This window comes from Nuphar pumila, chromosome 13 (assembly GCF_984573655.1).
Source record: "Nuphar pumila chromosome 13, dmNupPumi1.hap1.1, whole genome shotgun sequence".
Taxonomy (NCBI): domain Eukaryota; kingdom Viridiplantae; phylum Streptophyta; class Magnoliopsida; order Nymphaeales; family Nymphaeaceae; genus Nuphar; species Nuphar pumila.
The window spans coordinates 90,944,278-90,959,799 of NC_143261.1; the positions used below are offsets into that span (position 1 = coordinate 90,944,278).

The 15,522-nt window shown below is 37.4% G+C and overlaps 1 protein-coding gene across 1 annotated transcript in view; it reads right to left on the minus strand.

Annotated features, from left to right (window-relative positions):
* Positions 1 to 15,522, minus strand: part of LOC149819136 (uncharacterized) — a 252,948-nt gene that overhangs the window by 153,622 nt on the left and 83,804 nt on the right. Inside the window, exon 7 of the mRNA XM_089984131.1 lies at positions 6,322 to 6,363. Coding sequence (XP_089840257.1) covers positions 6,322 to 6,363 — 42 coding nt within the window. The remainder of the gene's footprint in view (positions 1 to 6,321; positions 6,364 to 15,522) is intronic.

Here is a 15,522-nt window from a genome sequence, read left to right on the forward strand (position 1 = left end):
ACAAAAATACACTCTTGACCTTCTGGAAAGAGCCGGGATGACGAATTGCAAACCAGTCAGTACTCCTAGTGTATTACATCAAAGGCTGAGCTCTGAAGATGGTCATCTTTGTGTCAACCCTACAATGTATAGAAGTCTCGTGGGAATGTTACAGTACTTGACCTTTACCAGACCTGATATAGTTTATGCTGTCAATCAGGTATCCCAGTTTATGCATGCTCCAACGGAGGGTCATATGGAAGTTGTGAAGCGCATTCTACGTTATTTAAAAGGAACTATAGGAGACGGACTTGTTTATCGCAAGAACGATAATTTGCATAGAGGACATGAACTCATCACTTATACAGACGCAGATTGGGCAGAGGATCCAGATGAGAGACGATCTGTCTCTGGATATTGTGTATATATTGGACACAATTTAGTGTCCTGGAGCAGCAGAAAACAAAAGGCAGTGGCACGATCGAGTACAGAGGCTGAATACAGATCGATGGCTGCAGGCACGGCAGAAGCCACATGGATTAGACACTTATTGAGTGATCTTGGGGAGACAATTATTCGATCTTTTCTTCTATGTGACAATCAAAGCGCAATAAACATTGCATGTAATCCTATCCAGCATAGCAGAACGAAGCACATTGAGATTGATCAACATTTCATACGGCAGAAAGTCGAGATGAAGGAGATAGAACTACGTCATGTTCGAACAGAAGATCAAGTGGCAGACTTGTTTACCAAGGGGTTAACAGGACGTCAATTTTGGCTATTGAAGAGCAAGTTGTACATGATCCAAAATCACGTACAACTTGAGGGAGGGTGTTAAAATATAGCTTGTGTATGGATTTGGATCCAGATCCATACGCATGGTATGTTAATGAAACACATGTTGTTTTTCTCTCATTAATGGCATCCTTGTAATATCTCTGATATTACAAGGATAGTTGTATATTTGCTGCATATATAAAATGGTTAGGGCTTGGAGGTCGAGCATTGTGAGCCGCCCCAGCCATTGTGTTCTCTCTCTCTCTCTCTCTCTCTCTCTCTCTCTCTCTCTCTCTCTCGCCCTGTTTCCTGTAGACGTTGTACCAGATATAAAATCTGATAAAACTATCTGCGAATAACCACACCCTGCAAAAAAAAAACATCCCATGTAATCAATAATGACTTTACCTGATAATGCTTTGTAACCCAGTTACATTCAGCAATCATATCTTCATATTATACCATTAGATGAAGATCATCATATCTCAAAGACAGCTGATGAAAACAGAATTCATTACTGACTGTGACTTATCTGAGGGAACAAATCAAGGAATGAAGATGGAGATTGAAATTACAAAATGTAACAAAACCTAATACTAAATATCAATACATCAATTTATAATCAAGACAAGAATCAAAAATACCAATACGAGACAGGAAACGATAAAAGGTAAAAAAAGTACAAGTACTGAACAATAAGATGCAGAAATGGGAGTGTGTTATTCTACAAATGGAATTATGAGCCAATATCAACAAGTGGATCAGATGATAAAATAATGATGCAGGACGATTTTGAGCAAAATATGTCCCAATCGGTTTATGCATATGGAATGAGAAAACGATGATGTAATACAAAATGAGGAAGATGATCAGAGGGGATTGCCATTTTATGGTAGACCTAAACACAAGAAAATCGCATCTATCGATATAGTCTGATCTCAAGTTTCCAGATATTGAATTCACCAATAAGGCAGATGCGTACTACCAAATAAATTTCCACTACTTGACATACCCCAGATCGACATCAGCTATCTTTATGTTTTTCAAGGCAAAGAGGGACAACAAAAGCCCACACATGAAACACGGCTACTGCTATTTCACCCCATCCCAGACTGGCCTCATACTAATCTTCCCAGGTTTGGACAGTTACCTCCAACGACCGATCTGTACCAAGATTTGGATAGAGCCGCCCTTCTTCAAGAATTACTCATTCATATCGATGTTATAATGCAAACGTGAATCAGGCGATCTCTCTGTATCAGCACAACCTCCTTGCTCCTCTTTCAAACTTGGAAAGGATGAGGTGATACATGTATAAAATGGGTATGAGAACATGGAGGGAATAAGGCTTTTAACACCCACAGGGAGTATCGACCGAAATGGTTATGAGCGATGTTTTTTTGCCACAATTAATTGCATTTAATATGGGTAAAAAAAAATGATGAATCGTATATCTAAGAAGATGCAGAATAACATATCATTAACAGGAATTAAGTTACATTCAACGACGATTCATTGCAAAAATGTAGGAACGGGATGAAAAGGGGATCAGAAACAAAACAAACTACAAACTGGACTTGTGATGTAAACGCAACAACAAGATATAAAAGAAAAAAAAAATGTGTTGGAATTCATATATTCCATCAATGTCGCCATATGTAGACCGAATCTGCTGTATGTAGATCAGTACTACAAGGAGGCTTACTTATTTAAAAGAAGAAGGACGATTCAGAGATTTGTAGAAACATAAGAGAAAGCAAGATAAATAAGAAATAAGAGAAAAGAAGCACGGAAGGGCTTACTTACCTTGGACTCAGAAGATATCGAGATCAAAAGGGGCCGGTTCCTCCACTCGTTACTGCTGGATGAAGCTTTGAAGGAGAAAGAAAAATCTGAAGAGGGATCGAGAGGAAGGGGAAGAAGACGATCGATCAGGGAGGGGTGAGAACGGATGGCTCAGGGCTTCCCCTGCGTGCCCCTTTTAAAGTGGAAGAGGAAGGCTCTGGAAGAAGGGGGTTCATGGGAGATTGACGGGTTGAGGAAGGTGGGTTAGGGATCGATGGTGATCCGTGAAGGAAGAGGCCAATGGGGGGGTTCCTCGATCGGGCGATGGCGATCGAGCGAGAGCGAGCGAGAGAGAGAGAGAGCCTTTCGTAACAGAAAGTTTTGTTAAAGGCCCTTTATCAAAGAATGAGTCTTCGTTTTTAAAGGTTTTCAAAAAGGCGGTCCTTTTTCAAAAGTTTTCTCAAAAAAGTGGTTTTAGCTAAAAGATGTTTTCAAAAGGAGGTTTAAGAGCTATTTTTTGTATTTTCTTTGCATTCTCTGGTTTTTTTGTATTTTTGACATAAAAACTTTAAAACTAGGGGAAAATAAGAGATTTAAAACTATTTTTTAGAATTTTGAGAAATATTTGCAAAAGAAGGGTTTTCTGAGAATTTGGGTCTGAATTTTGAAAATTTCTTCAGAAAACGGGTTCAGATTCAGAATTTTGAGAAAATATTCGAGTTTTGAATCTCGAATCGAGGAATATAGAACAGTGGATCCAAACAGATACCGGATGGACAGTTCGAGCCATTCAAAAACTATTTTTGATATTTTTGTAATTTTAGTTTGAAAATTGTATAACGAGACTCAGATTTGGATTTTAATGCTAGATCCAGATCCGAAATCGAGTCAGATATATAAAAATGGAGTTTATTCCAGAAAATCCGAAGAATAACTAAAATTTATATTGAAATTGACTCAATTTTCTCAGAAAATGGAGACCAGGGAAAAAAGAAAATATTTACAAGATTTTGAAAAATTTGGGGTGTTCACAGCATCACCCGAAAATAATGCTCTACCTGGAATATCCAGCTGGTTGGATCCTTGTCGGCGAAGGTGGAAAATTTGTTACGGTTGGCTTCATGACTCCAAGTCAAGTGTTGTTGGCCTGTAGGGCATATAGATGTCGGTCCGAAGTTCGGGTGGTGCAGGCTTGGTCAATTGATGGGAGGTCTCAGGTACATAAAATAGATTTTTTAAGGGTCTTAGAAGGTCAGAAATAAGTAAATTCTAGGACTGGCTAGGACGTTACAAGTTTAATCTAGGATTTGGGCTCTAACAAGTTCCAAAGATTTAACCGGATCTCAGCAATCCGGACGAATTTTTGGAATCTGTAAATTGGGTCTGAAAGCTAACATGTGTACGCTCCTACAATTAAAATTTTATGATTTTTGGCTATGGGACCTGGCCTAGGGAATTTTTGGTAGTAGTCGGTCGAAAACCGTTCAGGATCCAGGCACAATTCTGACAGGGTCTGGTAAAAATATGATATCTAATCTTAAGATCAGAAATTGATTTTCACGATCTATAAAGTGGGTTCAATCTAGGACAGGTACGACTAACTAGGATAATTTTTGGGGGATTTTTAAGGTTGTCTAACTAAAGAAACACAATTTTTTTAAATCGGACTGGGATGTAGATCTGTACTAATCCTTTCTAAGAACATACAAAAATTTGGCCTGACTTTCGAAAGTCGAATCGGGGTCACTAGATGTTGGATTCTAACGATTCAAACTTTAATTTAAAAGTTTGGGAATCGAAGAACTTGTACAGGAACCGAAACATGGCATGAAAACCGAGAAAGTTGTACAAACACGAAAATTGTTGCACGAAAACTAAGAAGAATGTGCAAACACCAAAATCACTGCACAAAAACCAAGAAGGATATACAAACACCGAGATCACTACACGAAAACCAAGAAGGGTGTAGTCTCTTGTTGTGTTGCTCAGTGTAGTCCGACTAATCGGTGTGGCTTCCCGGGAACGTCTGCTCTGATAACAAATGTGATAGAACCAAACTCTCAGAAGATCGGTTCAGGCCTAGCAGAGTGCAGATCCAAGCTCGTAAAAGAACAGGGCCTTGCAGGTTTAAAAATAAGGTGGATGGCGATAGCGCGGCTGGAAGGAAAAAATATGTTCCCAACTGGTCGTCGATGAGCGGAGATGGATGAAAGGGTGAGAGAGCAGAATCTTTCCCTTGAGTAGCAATCACACACGAACCGTGAACGAAATTTAGAGGTATAACTCAACAAATTTCATTGAAGAAAAACTAAACTATACAGGCTTATTTATAGAATACAAAAGGAGAAGAAGATAAGCTACAAATAAGCTATGCAGGAACACTACTCACACCCTAGATGGGATTATAGGGGGGCGTCCCACCATAGTCTCAGCCTAGGTAGGACTCCAGGCTGAGCTGGACTCTGATAACTTCCGCATATCCCAACCTAGGTAGGACTCCAGGTTGGGTTGGACTCTTATAAATTCAGCAGAGACTGATAAATCTCATAGAGTCCCACTTGGAGTTCGACTCAGGCTGGGTGGATCCTCTGGCGGAACGAATCCAACTGGGGTAGATTTTCTGGGTCAGACCTGGAGCAGAAAAGGTTCTGTAACATATCTAATAAATAGAATTCAGTTTCATCATTACATTAATCAACATTATTGTTTTTTCCCTCACTACTATGAATTTTCTGGTTAAAGATACCTCATTAGTCATCTAGGAAAAGGAAATGGAGGAAAGATTTACAAAAGATCAAAAGGAAAATAGTGTTTCTACTTAAAATAGATGTAAAGGCATGTTGATGAAAGAGGAATAAGAATAAGTGATTTGATATGGTCTCTTGTTATAATATATCTCCTTAAAGTATTCCTCAGGAGGTCAATGGTAATAATAGGATGAAGCAGAGAAGTTGTAATTGTATAAATGAGCTTTGAATAGAGTCCTATTTATCCAACCATCATGTAACTTGTACATAAGCAAAGCGATGACAGGCAGGCTTTTTTTTTTTTTAATGCAGAAAATATTATTAAAAAGGAACTAAAAAGCATACAACATAAGGTGACAAGCCATCCAATATCATTTAGTAAAGGACTTGACTGGCAGCTACTATCTACAGCATATCTCTACCAACTGATGAAATGACTGTCCATCCACTGAAAGTTTCTAACATTGGATTATCATCTCCATGGGATTTATTAGTGAGAAAAAGAGCTATCATCTTCATGGGATTTTAGTAGTAAGACAGAGAGCAATCTGAATACAAATTTATCATATCATTTATTTTCCTTGGTTGATCTTGTTACAATTTTTGTCTGGGAACTTTATTTTTAAGGGTGACTTCTCCATTGCATTTATTTCTGATTTGTGCTCCTAACCATATTTTATGTCCCCTTGCCTTCTTAGCTTGCAAATGCTATTCAACTTGTCACTTCTTATTAGTCATTTTACCAGGTTATAACTAACTCAGTTCTCATTGAATTGGTGTGGTAAATGCATCACTTTTAATTGTTCCATACTAATCAATTTCTTAAGAGAGTGACCAAATCACTAAAAACATCAGATTTATCACTTCACCATGGGGAAACCATAGAACGAAATTCCAACCTTTGGCAGTTTATGACACACTAGTAACACTTCGGATCTTTTATAGCACATCCAACCCAAACTACAACTACCATGTTAAGCTGCATCTAAGTAACTATGATTACAAGGATCAGTAACATATTTTGCCTTACCGAAGAGGTTTCCAGCTTCCCACGTAAATTTTGTAATATAACCTGCAAAAGGACAAATAATTTATGCTGGTTAAGCACAGGCCAGCAATCAAAATTAAACTCTTATGGATAGACAGCATGTAAGCAGACAGTGAGATCAATTTGGCAGCCACTAATCAAGCATATTAAACTATAGAAAGTAAATAGCCAACTCAAACACAAGGCATGAGAAAAGTTCCAGTCACTTTCAAATAAAAAACGTGGTAGTCAATGGTTTAGTTTACTACTCTTGATTAACAACTAATAAATCAGTAAATGAAAGAACTGTAAGATATTTAATTTTTGTTTTAATATTTTGAACATAAATCGTATATCAAGTTCTCCACTCAGATAAACACCTTAGCACAGAACAAGCAGGCATCCACATACGAAGACATCACCATGCACCTATGTCACCTGGGTATGGGTCGGAGGGTACGACACGGCAATTCCAAAAAATTTGGGTATGGGGACATGACTATATATATACAAAATAAATTCAAAAAATCAAATTCATAAATTAATTTAACATAATTTATCACATAAATATTTTATAGAACTGAGATTGTGTGTCCAGGTACCTGCCCCCATGTAGACACAGGTATGGAGGGTGAAATGGCATGTCCCGGTATCATAGCCATGCACAAAATCACAAATGCATGCATGCATATGTACACACACATGCAATGCCCCAAGATTACCGGTTGAAAAATTAACAGAGGAGAAATCTGCAATATCTCTACAACATGAAAAAATATGCCCTCTTCTTTAATTTTCCATAAGAAAATTCTTTCTAAAGAGACATTATATGTGTATTTGGATGTAAATTTAAGAATAAAAAATGAGAAGTCAAAAAAACAATAAATGAAAATTTTATTTTATATCATTAGATAAAAAGACTAGCAATTGAGTGCAGTTAAGAAATCTAGTCTATGATAAGCAGTTTAAGCCCCTTGGATGCATAAAGGTTATGTTCACTTTATGTACAAGGGTTTGAATGCCGTGATGCAATTGATGAATAATTGGATCCAGAGAAAAGAAATAGGCAGGAAGAGAAGACTTTTTCACTTTACCACTAGCCTATCACATAGGAAAAGAAAAAAAGTAAAGAGGAAGGAGAGAGAGAGAGAGAGACAATGTAGTAGTAGATATTGGCAAATATTAGGGAGAGAATCAAGCTAAAACAAGGAGTTTACATCTTATATTTGAAATGCATTCTAATGATAAATAAAGGAAGGGGAAACCTCATATACATGGTGATGCAGAGCATCCTGAAGATTCGAGCTTTGAAGACGAATTGGATCCAAATCCAATTCCCAAGAACCGATCCAGGATGCGATCCATGGCAGATCCAATCGAGCAAGACCATCCGGGTCCAATTAGATCTCCACATACCCAGATCCATTTTTAATATAGTGCTGCAATATCTGAGATATTTTGTATCTTTCTCAGAGATTGTAATTTTCTGTTTCGATTCCATTTTGTCATGTTACGGAATCGCATTAAATTTGTATTTTTTTATTTTTTTAGGTGTCAGATTCTACGGATTCGGATAGTTCTGGTGCCCTGTAAGATTCTTTTGTGGCACTAGAGGGTGTATGGGGAACACAGGTAGTTTTATTTTTTTCGTAATTGCATTTTTCTAATGCGTTTTGTGCAGGATCCAATTCGCCGCTTAATCTGGATCCGAATCTCGATCCATTTCAATGGAGCCCTAGTTGAGGCCATTTGGAGTGGACCATCTTGGCCTTCATTCAAATTTTCAGCCTTGACTAGTCCAAGTCAATATAGTTGTTGGACCTCTTAATGGTCCTTAGCCAAAAATAGCTTAGTCAAAATCGTGGGTTGTGCTATGTTTGGGAAGGCCATTTTCCTCTTTAATGTGGCTCTTCTCCAAGCTTATTAATCAAGGGAGGTCGACCAAGGGAAGGTGGCTTTTGTTCTAAAAATTTCAATTTTTTCTTGGTGGAGAAGAAATGTTTGAAGGGTGAAGATAGTCTCAGTATTTTGACTGTATCTCCCTAGATACCGATCCAAATTGCATGATCTTTAGCTTCTTGGAAAGCTAAGATCTTGTCCTACAAGTTTGTTGTTTATCATTTTGCTTGATTCGACTCGGTTAAGCTGCTAAAATCCCTGGTAAGTTTTCTGCTGACGACATCAAGCTCTTTGGTTGGTGGAAAAGCTCGAGTTTGTGATCTTTGAGAAGATCGACCTTGACGTGGCTGTGTAAGCATTTTGGTTTGTGATTGTTGGTCTTCAAAGAGGGTTTTTCAACCTATTGTTCGTGAATCCCCGTTTGATGTCGGCTGCTTCCCGGCGACATCCCATTGTTATCATCTTCTGGATAAAATCGTTGGTTCATTAGTTCTATTCCTTTGTTATTTTCTATGTTTCTTGTTGATTGTTGGATGCAATGTTGTGAAAAGCGTTGAGGCGTAGCGAGGTGCTCCACCAAAAACCGAGGCGAGGCGTAAGCCTCGAGGCGTAAAGCGTAAGCCTCAAATTTTTTTTAAAACTTAAAAAATATTATAAAAAAATATCTAAAAATACAAATAAATAAAGAAATGTTGTATTGATTAAATAACAATCAATAAAAAATAGAAAATCTCAAATAAGTACTAAAAAATATGAGATTAACATATAAAAGTAACTAAAAAACTGATTACATACTCGAAAATATATGAGATTAACCAAAAAATGTTAAAATATACTATTAAATTGATTACATAACTGGAAAATATATGAGATTAACCTACAAAAGTTAAAATATATGAGATTAACATATAAAAGTAACTAAAAAACTGATTACATAACTGGAAAATATATGAGATTAACCAATAAAAGTTAAAATATATTAAGAAACTGATGAGTTGTGGAGCCTGATTCATAGTTTTTAACCTTACAGAAGAGAGGTCCGGGGGTTCCCCCCGGTGCGGGTCCCACTACGCGGTCAGTGGGCGGGGGTCCAAAAATGGACCAAAATGACCTTGGGTGTGTTGACCGCACCCAGGGTCGGGTTGACCGCACCGGGTGCCGCACCCACGTCGTGTCGATGCGGGTGTGGCACCTGTCTGGCCGAATCCCTGTGACATAGTTGTTTGTTTTCTCTTTCAGAGAATTTGAACCCAAGATTCCTTGGTTAAGATGCCTAATTTTCAGCTAGAACTTTCAGGCTTTATATAGCATGGGCACTTCTACTAGGCCCCATACCTATGATGTACCCATGCCAGTAATAGGTGGTACTCCTGACACGGATCAATCGGGTTTTTTATGTAGGTCGACCCAATTTATCCATCTTATGATCTGATCGTTGTATGGTCTATGCTTGGCAATAGCAGTGTAACTATATACTTGTTGATATTTGTTAGTTAACTATATACGTTTGACATGCTTCAGAATTTTAGTTTGTAATTGATAATCTAACTTCATATCTAGAGCATTTTATAAAATATAAGATAATTGTGCATATATATATATATAGGAAACTACTGTCAAATAGAGTTCTTGAGCACATGCATTTAAACTTAAATGATAAGGCAGACATTGTCCATCTGATGAATGACAATATATCATGGCATAACTTCAACAAATGTCCTCTGCTGGTTGTAATAAAGAACTAGTGAAAAAAATATGCAGCTTGCAGTGAGGTGCGTACGCCTCACCTTGAGGAGCGCCTCGCCTTGAGGCATACGCCTCAAGGCGTATGAGGCGTGCGCCTCAAGGCTTTTGCGCCTTATGCCTGCGCCTCAAGGCACAAAGCCCCTCGCCTTGAGACGAGGCGCGATTTTTGCGCCTTGAGGCATGCTTTTAATAACATTGGTTGGATGTAAGTTTCAAGTAGATCATTTGTTGTAGTTGGTATGCAATTTTCTAGGTTTTTATGTCACTGAATGGTTCTATTGCTCACAAGAAATATTCAGTTTTATTGTTATTACATAAATCAGTTTCGTGTCAAAATCTGAATTCCTGAATCCCGAGTTGTCTCGAACGACTCAATATCGGCCTCGATACTGGTCGGTTTCTGTCATTCTTTAGCTTTCCGAAAAGCTAAGACGATTATCTAAAACTTTGTAGTTGACACCATTTCGTGAATCGGCCTTCTGTATCCAGAAAAGTGCTGACAAAATCTTGGTCTGACAGGAATCCACTGTCACCTGTTTGTTACAGAACATACTTGGAGGTGTTCGGTATTTTCTAATTATCTTGAGATTTCCTGCGTGAAAATTCATTTTGTTTGATTTTGTAGAAAGCTAGAACCTAGATCTAACACTTTCATGTTTTGAGTTTTAACGGAATCTTCGTTTAAGTGCCTCAAAATATTAATCTCTCTGCTTCTGTCAAAATTTGAAGTTTTAATTCATTTGATAATATCTCATAGCATTTCCAGAATTCAAAAATTCGTAGAGCCTTATAGAAAACTCAGAAAATTCTGAATCTTACCTTCGATTTCTTAGTTGGTAGTTTTCGCAAACTCCCTTGTCTGTAGGGTCGAAAACCCCTCCGAACAGACTGTCCTCGGAGTCCGGAAATCTGTCATAGGCTTGTTTGTCAGTCTCAATTTCGAGTCCGTGGAACGGACACCGCTAACCCGAATCCAGTGATTTCGGATTCGGTAAAAAGGCGTGCCAGTTGCGCACAACTTCCCTTTGGACTGCCTCTGTCGAAACAGAGTGCACGGGTCCCGAAAAACCTATTTCCCCGAGTCCTATTCAGTCTCATTTTCGTGAAAAGCTTCCATGCATGTCAAGATCCATTTAGATCTTGGATCGTGGATTGGTGTGTACCGAGTCCACATCGTGATATTGCATCACATGATCAATCATATATATATATATATATTGCAATTTTTTTTCTGCGATCTTGATCATGTTTGAGATTTTCTGCATGCATAAACCTGTTATTTTTTGCGTTCTTGATCATGAACATGCCTGTGATTTTCTCTATGTACGTCTGTGATTTTCTGCATGCACAAACCTATGATTTTCTATGTTTTTTATCATGAACATGCCTGTGATTTTCTATATGCATGTCTGTGATTTTCTACATGTATAAACCTATGATTTTTTGTGTTCTTGATCATATCTATGATTTTTCTGCATGCATAAACCTGTAATTTTCTGCATTATTGATCATGTCTGCATTTTCTGCATGCATAAATCTGATTTTTTGCGTTCTTGATCTTGTCTGTGATTTTTTGCATGCATAAACTTATTATTTTTTGTGTTCTTGATCAAGTACATGCCTGTGTTTTTCTATGTCTTTATGCCTGCGATTTGTTTCTGCATTCTTGAGCAAGGTTCGCAGTATATATATATATATATATATATATATATATATGTGTGTGTGTGTGTGTGTGTGTGTGTGTGTGTGACTGCAATCTTGATTATGTTGACAGTATACATTCATTGGTTATGGGGAGAACAAAAAAGGCTATAGATGTTTTGATTTTAAGAATAACAAACTTTATATTTCTAAGGATGTGTCCTTCTTAGAAAATGAAAATGGACTTGATAAAATTAAGGAAAAAGATAAAGTAGATTAAACTTTTTTATTTGATCTCTTACCAAGAGAAGTTAATTTTTCTTGTAAGATTCCTTTGAATGATAATGAAGGAAACTTAGTTGGTGATGATAATGAGCATTCTAATTATGAGAATGCTGAATCACTATTACGTAATGATGATGTCGTTGTAAAACATATACAAATATATATCTGGTGTGTAATATCATGTATTCTCACACTTAGTTAAATTTGAGTTTTTCGAAAATTTGACTAAGTATAGAAGAAAAAACGGGTAAACATCGATAATAGGCCCATGTTCCTTGAGTTTGGGATCGACCTAGGTCTCACCGACAAGGTCTAAACAAGCCAATTAAAAAGGTGCGAAAAAGTGTTATTTTCGACCTTTAAATTCAAGTGAATTTTGAGTGAAATTCTATTTAAATTAGGGCGAATTTCGGAAGAAAATTCAAAGTATATGTCGTTGGATGCGCCTCGAAATCCCAAGTCTAACAATATTTTACTTTTCCCAATCTGAGCTACGGTTGGCCCGAAAATCATTTTTTTTTAAAAAGGGACTGCCTAGATGGGCCGAATCCGGATTTGGATCAGACTGGATCCAATGCTTTTGATCTAAATTAACATGGATCTGGACTCTGTCCAAGACCCATATTAACTAGGATTTGATCCAGCCCAAGATCCAATTGGGGTTGGGATATATATTTGGATCTTTGATCCGGATCCAGATCCAAACCCATACCCAACGATAATATAGCTTTAAATTCATTTTTATATTCAAATTAAAGTTAAAAAGGCCCTCAGAGGGATAAGATACCCTCTGAAAGCTTCTGGATAATTATTTATTAATAAATAATTAATAATTAATTAAATTAATATTAAATATAAATTAATTCCAAATTTCAAAAGTTGCTTTATGGTAAGTCCCTAGAAGAATCTACTTTAAGCTTAAAACAAAGAGAGAAAAAGGCAAGTAAAAGTAAAAGAAGGTAAGTGGAAAAATGAAGTTTGAAAACTGTTAAATTATGTTGTTTTGATATATATATATATATATATATATATACATATACATATGTTGTAAACCGAAATACCCATCAAGGGTATTTCGGTACTTTCACTATAATAGGCGTCAGCCCAATAGGGGCTGACAACCCTTTTTATCCCCTTTTTATTTTCTTTCATTCTTTTTTATATTTTTTAAAGTTACTTTTTGGGTCATTGGGAGCAGCTCTAATATGACTGTTGGAGCTGCTCCCAACAGTCAGAATTCTGACCGTTGGAATTCTGACTGTTGGGAGTAGCCCAACAGTCACATTGGGCTGCCCCAACAACCCCCTCTTGTTCTATAAATTGGCCTTGAAGGCCTTGTAGTTTTGTATCACTCTCTTGAGAGATTATATGCAATATTAATTTTGCTAGACCCTTGTGTGGGTGGTTCGGTGATTCAATCAAGCATTCCACTTGATTGAAAGTGTGTCCTTACATGTTCTTGCATGTGTATCGGATTCAGTCCACTTCATTACAAAAACAAGTAGCAAAAAAGGAGGGGGAGTTGAGAGAAAGTAGGAAAAGTAACTTTATCCCCAGCCCCCAAATGAGAAACCCTAGAAGGGTGTCACCTCTAGGGCCTCTCATTATTTAAAGTAAAAAAAAAGAAGGGAGGGCGGGGCATGAACTAGTGTAATATCGTGTTTTTCTGAAAATTGAGCAGTTTATCGAAGTGGATCCGAAGCTGGATCGGATTGGATCCAATGCATATGATCTGAATTATTATGGATTTGGGTCTTATTTAAGACCTACTTAAATCTGGATTTAATCCAGTTCTTGATCCATTTTCGTTTTAGGCATGGGTTTGGATTTCTAGATCTGGATCCAAATCCAAGCCCCACAATTTTCCAGCTTTAAATTGAATATAAAGCTTTAAATTGAATATAAAGCTTTAATTTGGGGTTTAATAAGGTTAGAAAGCCTTCTGGGTTAATTTGGTAATTTTTGAAAGTTTTTAGATAATTTTAATTAATTAATATTTAATAAATAAATAATATTAATTCCAAATTTTTATTTTTGGGCTGAGTGGGACTCTCTAAAAGAGTCCCTCTTCTTACCTAAGAGAGGTTAAGAGAGAGTTTTAAAAGGATTGGAAGTTTTAAAAAGAAGTCAACTTTAAAGAGTTTTTTAAAAAAAAAAATGGAAACTCCAAAGTTTTGGAAACTCTCTCCAGCCCTTTTAGAAAGGGCCGGAGGAGAGAACGTCACCCCCTCCCACTCATTACAAAAGAGAGAGAGAGAGAGAGAGGAAAGAAGGAAAAGAGAAAGAAAGAGGGAAAGAGAGAGAAAGGGAAGGAGAGGAAAGAGAGGAAGAAGATGAAGAAGAGTCTTCTTCTCCCGCCCAACCCCTTTTCCACCATTGTTTTTCTCTATTCTTCGATTTTTTTCAAAGGTACGGGTTCTCTCTTTGAATTAAGTGCGAAATTGAACGCCGATTCGATTTTCATGCAATAATTAGTGTAAATCCATGATAAAGGGATGAATCTATATGTTCATCCTAGAATACATGGATAAGGATCCATGAATCCCTTTTTACATGGGTGTTATTATTTTTTTCACACTTTTTACAATATATATAAATTTCTGTATGTGTATTTTCTTTTGGTAAAAAGCAGAATTTACCTCATAATATGTACAGCTTGTTACAAGCATGCCTTAACATTCACGTGAATTAGTTTTTGGTTGTATATTTGCTTTTATTTTGATGTGAATCAGACATGATGGGGTTCACGTGGATATGATTGGTTGTATGTATGCCTTAACATTTTCCTGAATCAGGTTTTATCGTTTGTATAATGATACTCACATGATTTTGGAAACCCACAAGTTGGTAAAGGCTGTTTGATAAATCGTGAATGTATGGTTTTAGTTTGCATAAACTTGAGTAATGAAATTCTGTGTTCAGCAAAAAAAACTGGAATCGTGATCATGTTGAGAATTTGTAAGTCACTTAGGCATTGTGTTTTCTGTTAAATCATAAATACGCAAATTGTAACTTATTCATGAATCTGATTATATTTTAATTCATGAATCTGTAGAACTGTGTGTGGTGCGTATATTTTCACAGAGTAAAATTTGTTGGTATTTAAATATGACTATGCTGATGTATGCATTTCTTTTTGAGCCACGAATGTGGTATGTGCATGACTGTACAACTTTGAATGGGTTTACAACCTGTTTCGCCTATACAACTACATGTTGTTCATGCATAGTTTTAAAGAAAAAAATTCTGTTAAGTAAATGTTTTTTTTTTCAGTTTTGAGGTCTAGCCAGACCTGGCAGGGCCGGGTCGGGCCTGCCAGATACAGCTGGACTGCGTCCAGCAGGCCTGGCAGTGCCTACTGAACGTAGGGCTCAGGACCAGCAACAAGCGCAGCCGACAGAGTCGGCTGGGATGGCTCGGCTAGCCCGAGCTGACAGGGGGTCTGCCAGGCCCAGTCCGGCCCTTGGGCAGGACTGGGACAGGCCTGGTAGTCCCGACCCTGGGTTGACCAGACTCTACCCAGCCGACCAGTCAGCTGGGCCTGTTTGGAACCCCAACCGACTAGGTCGGCTAGGTGTAAACCCCTTCAAAAAAATATAAATATATAAATATATACGTGTGTGTGTGCAGGTG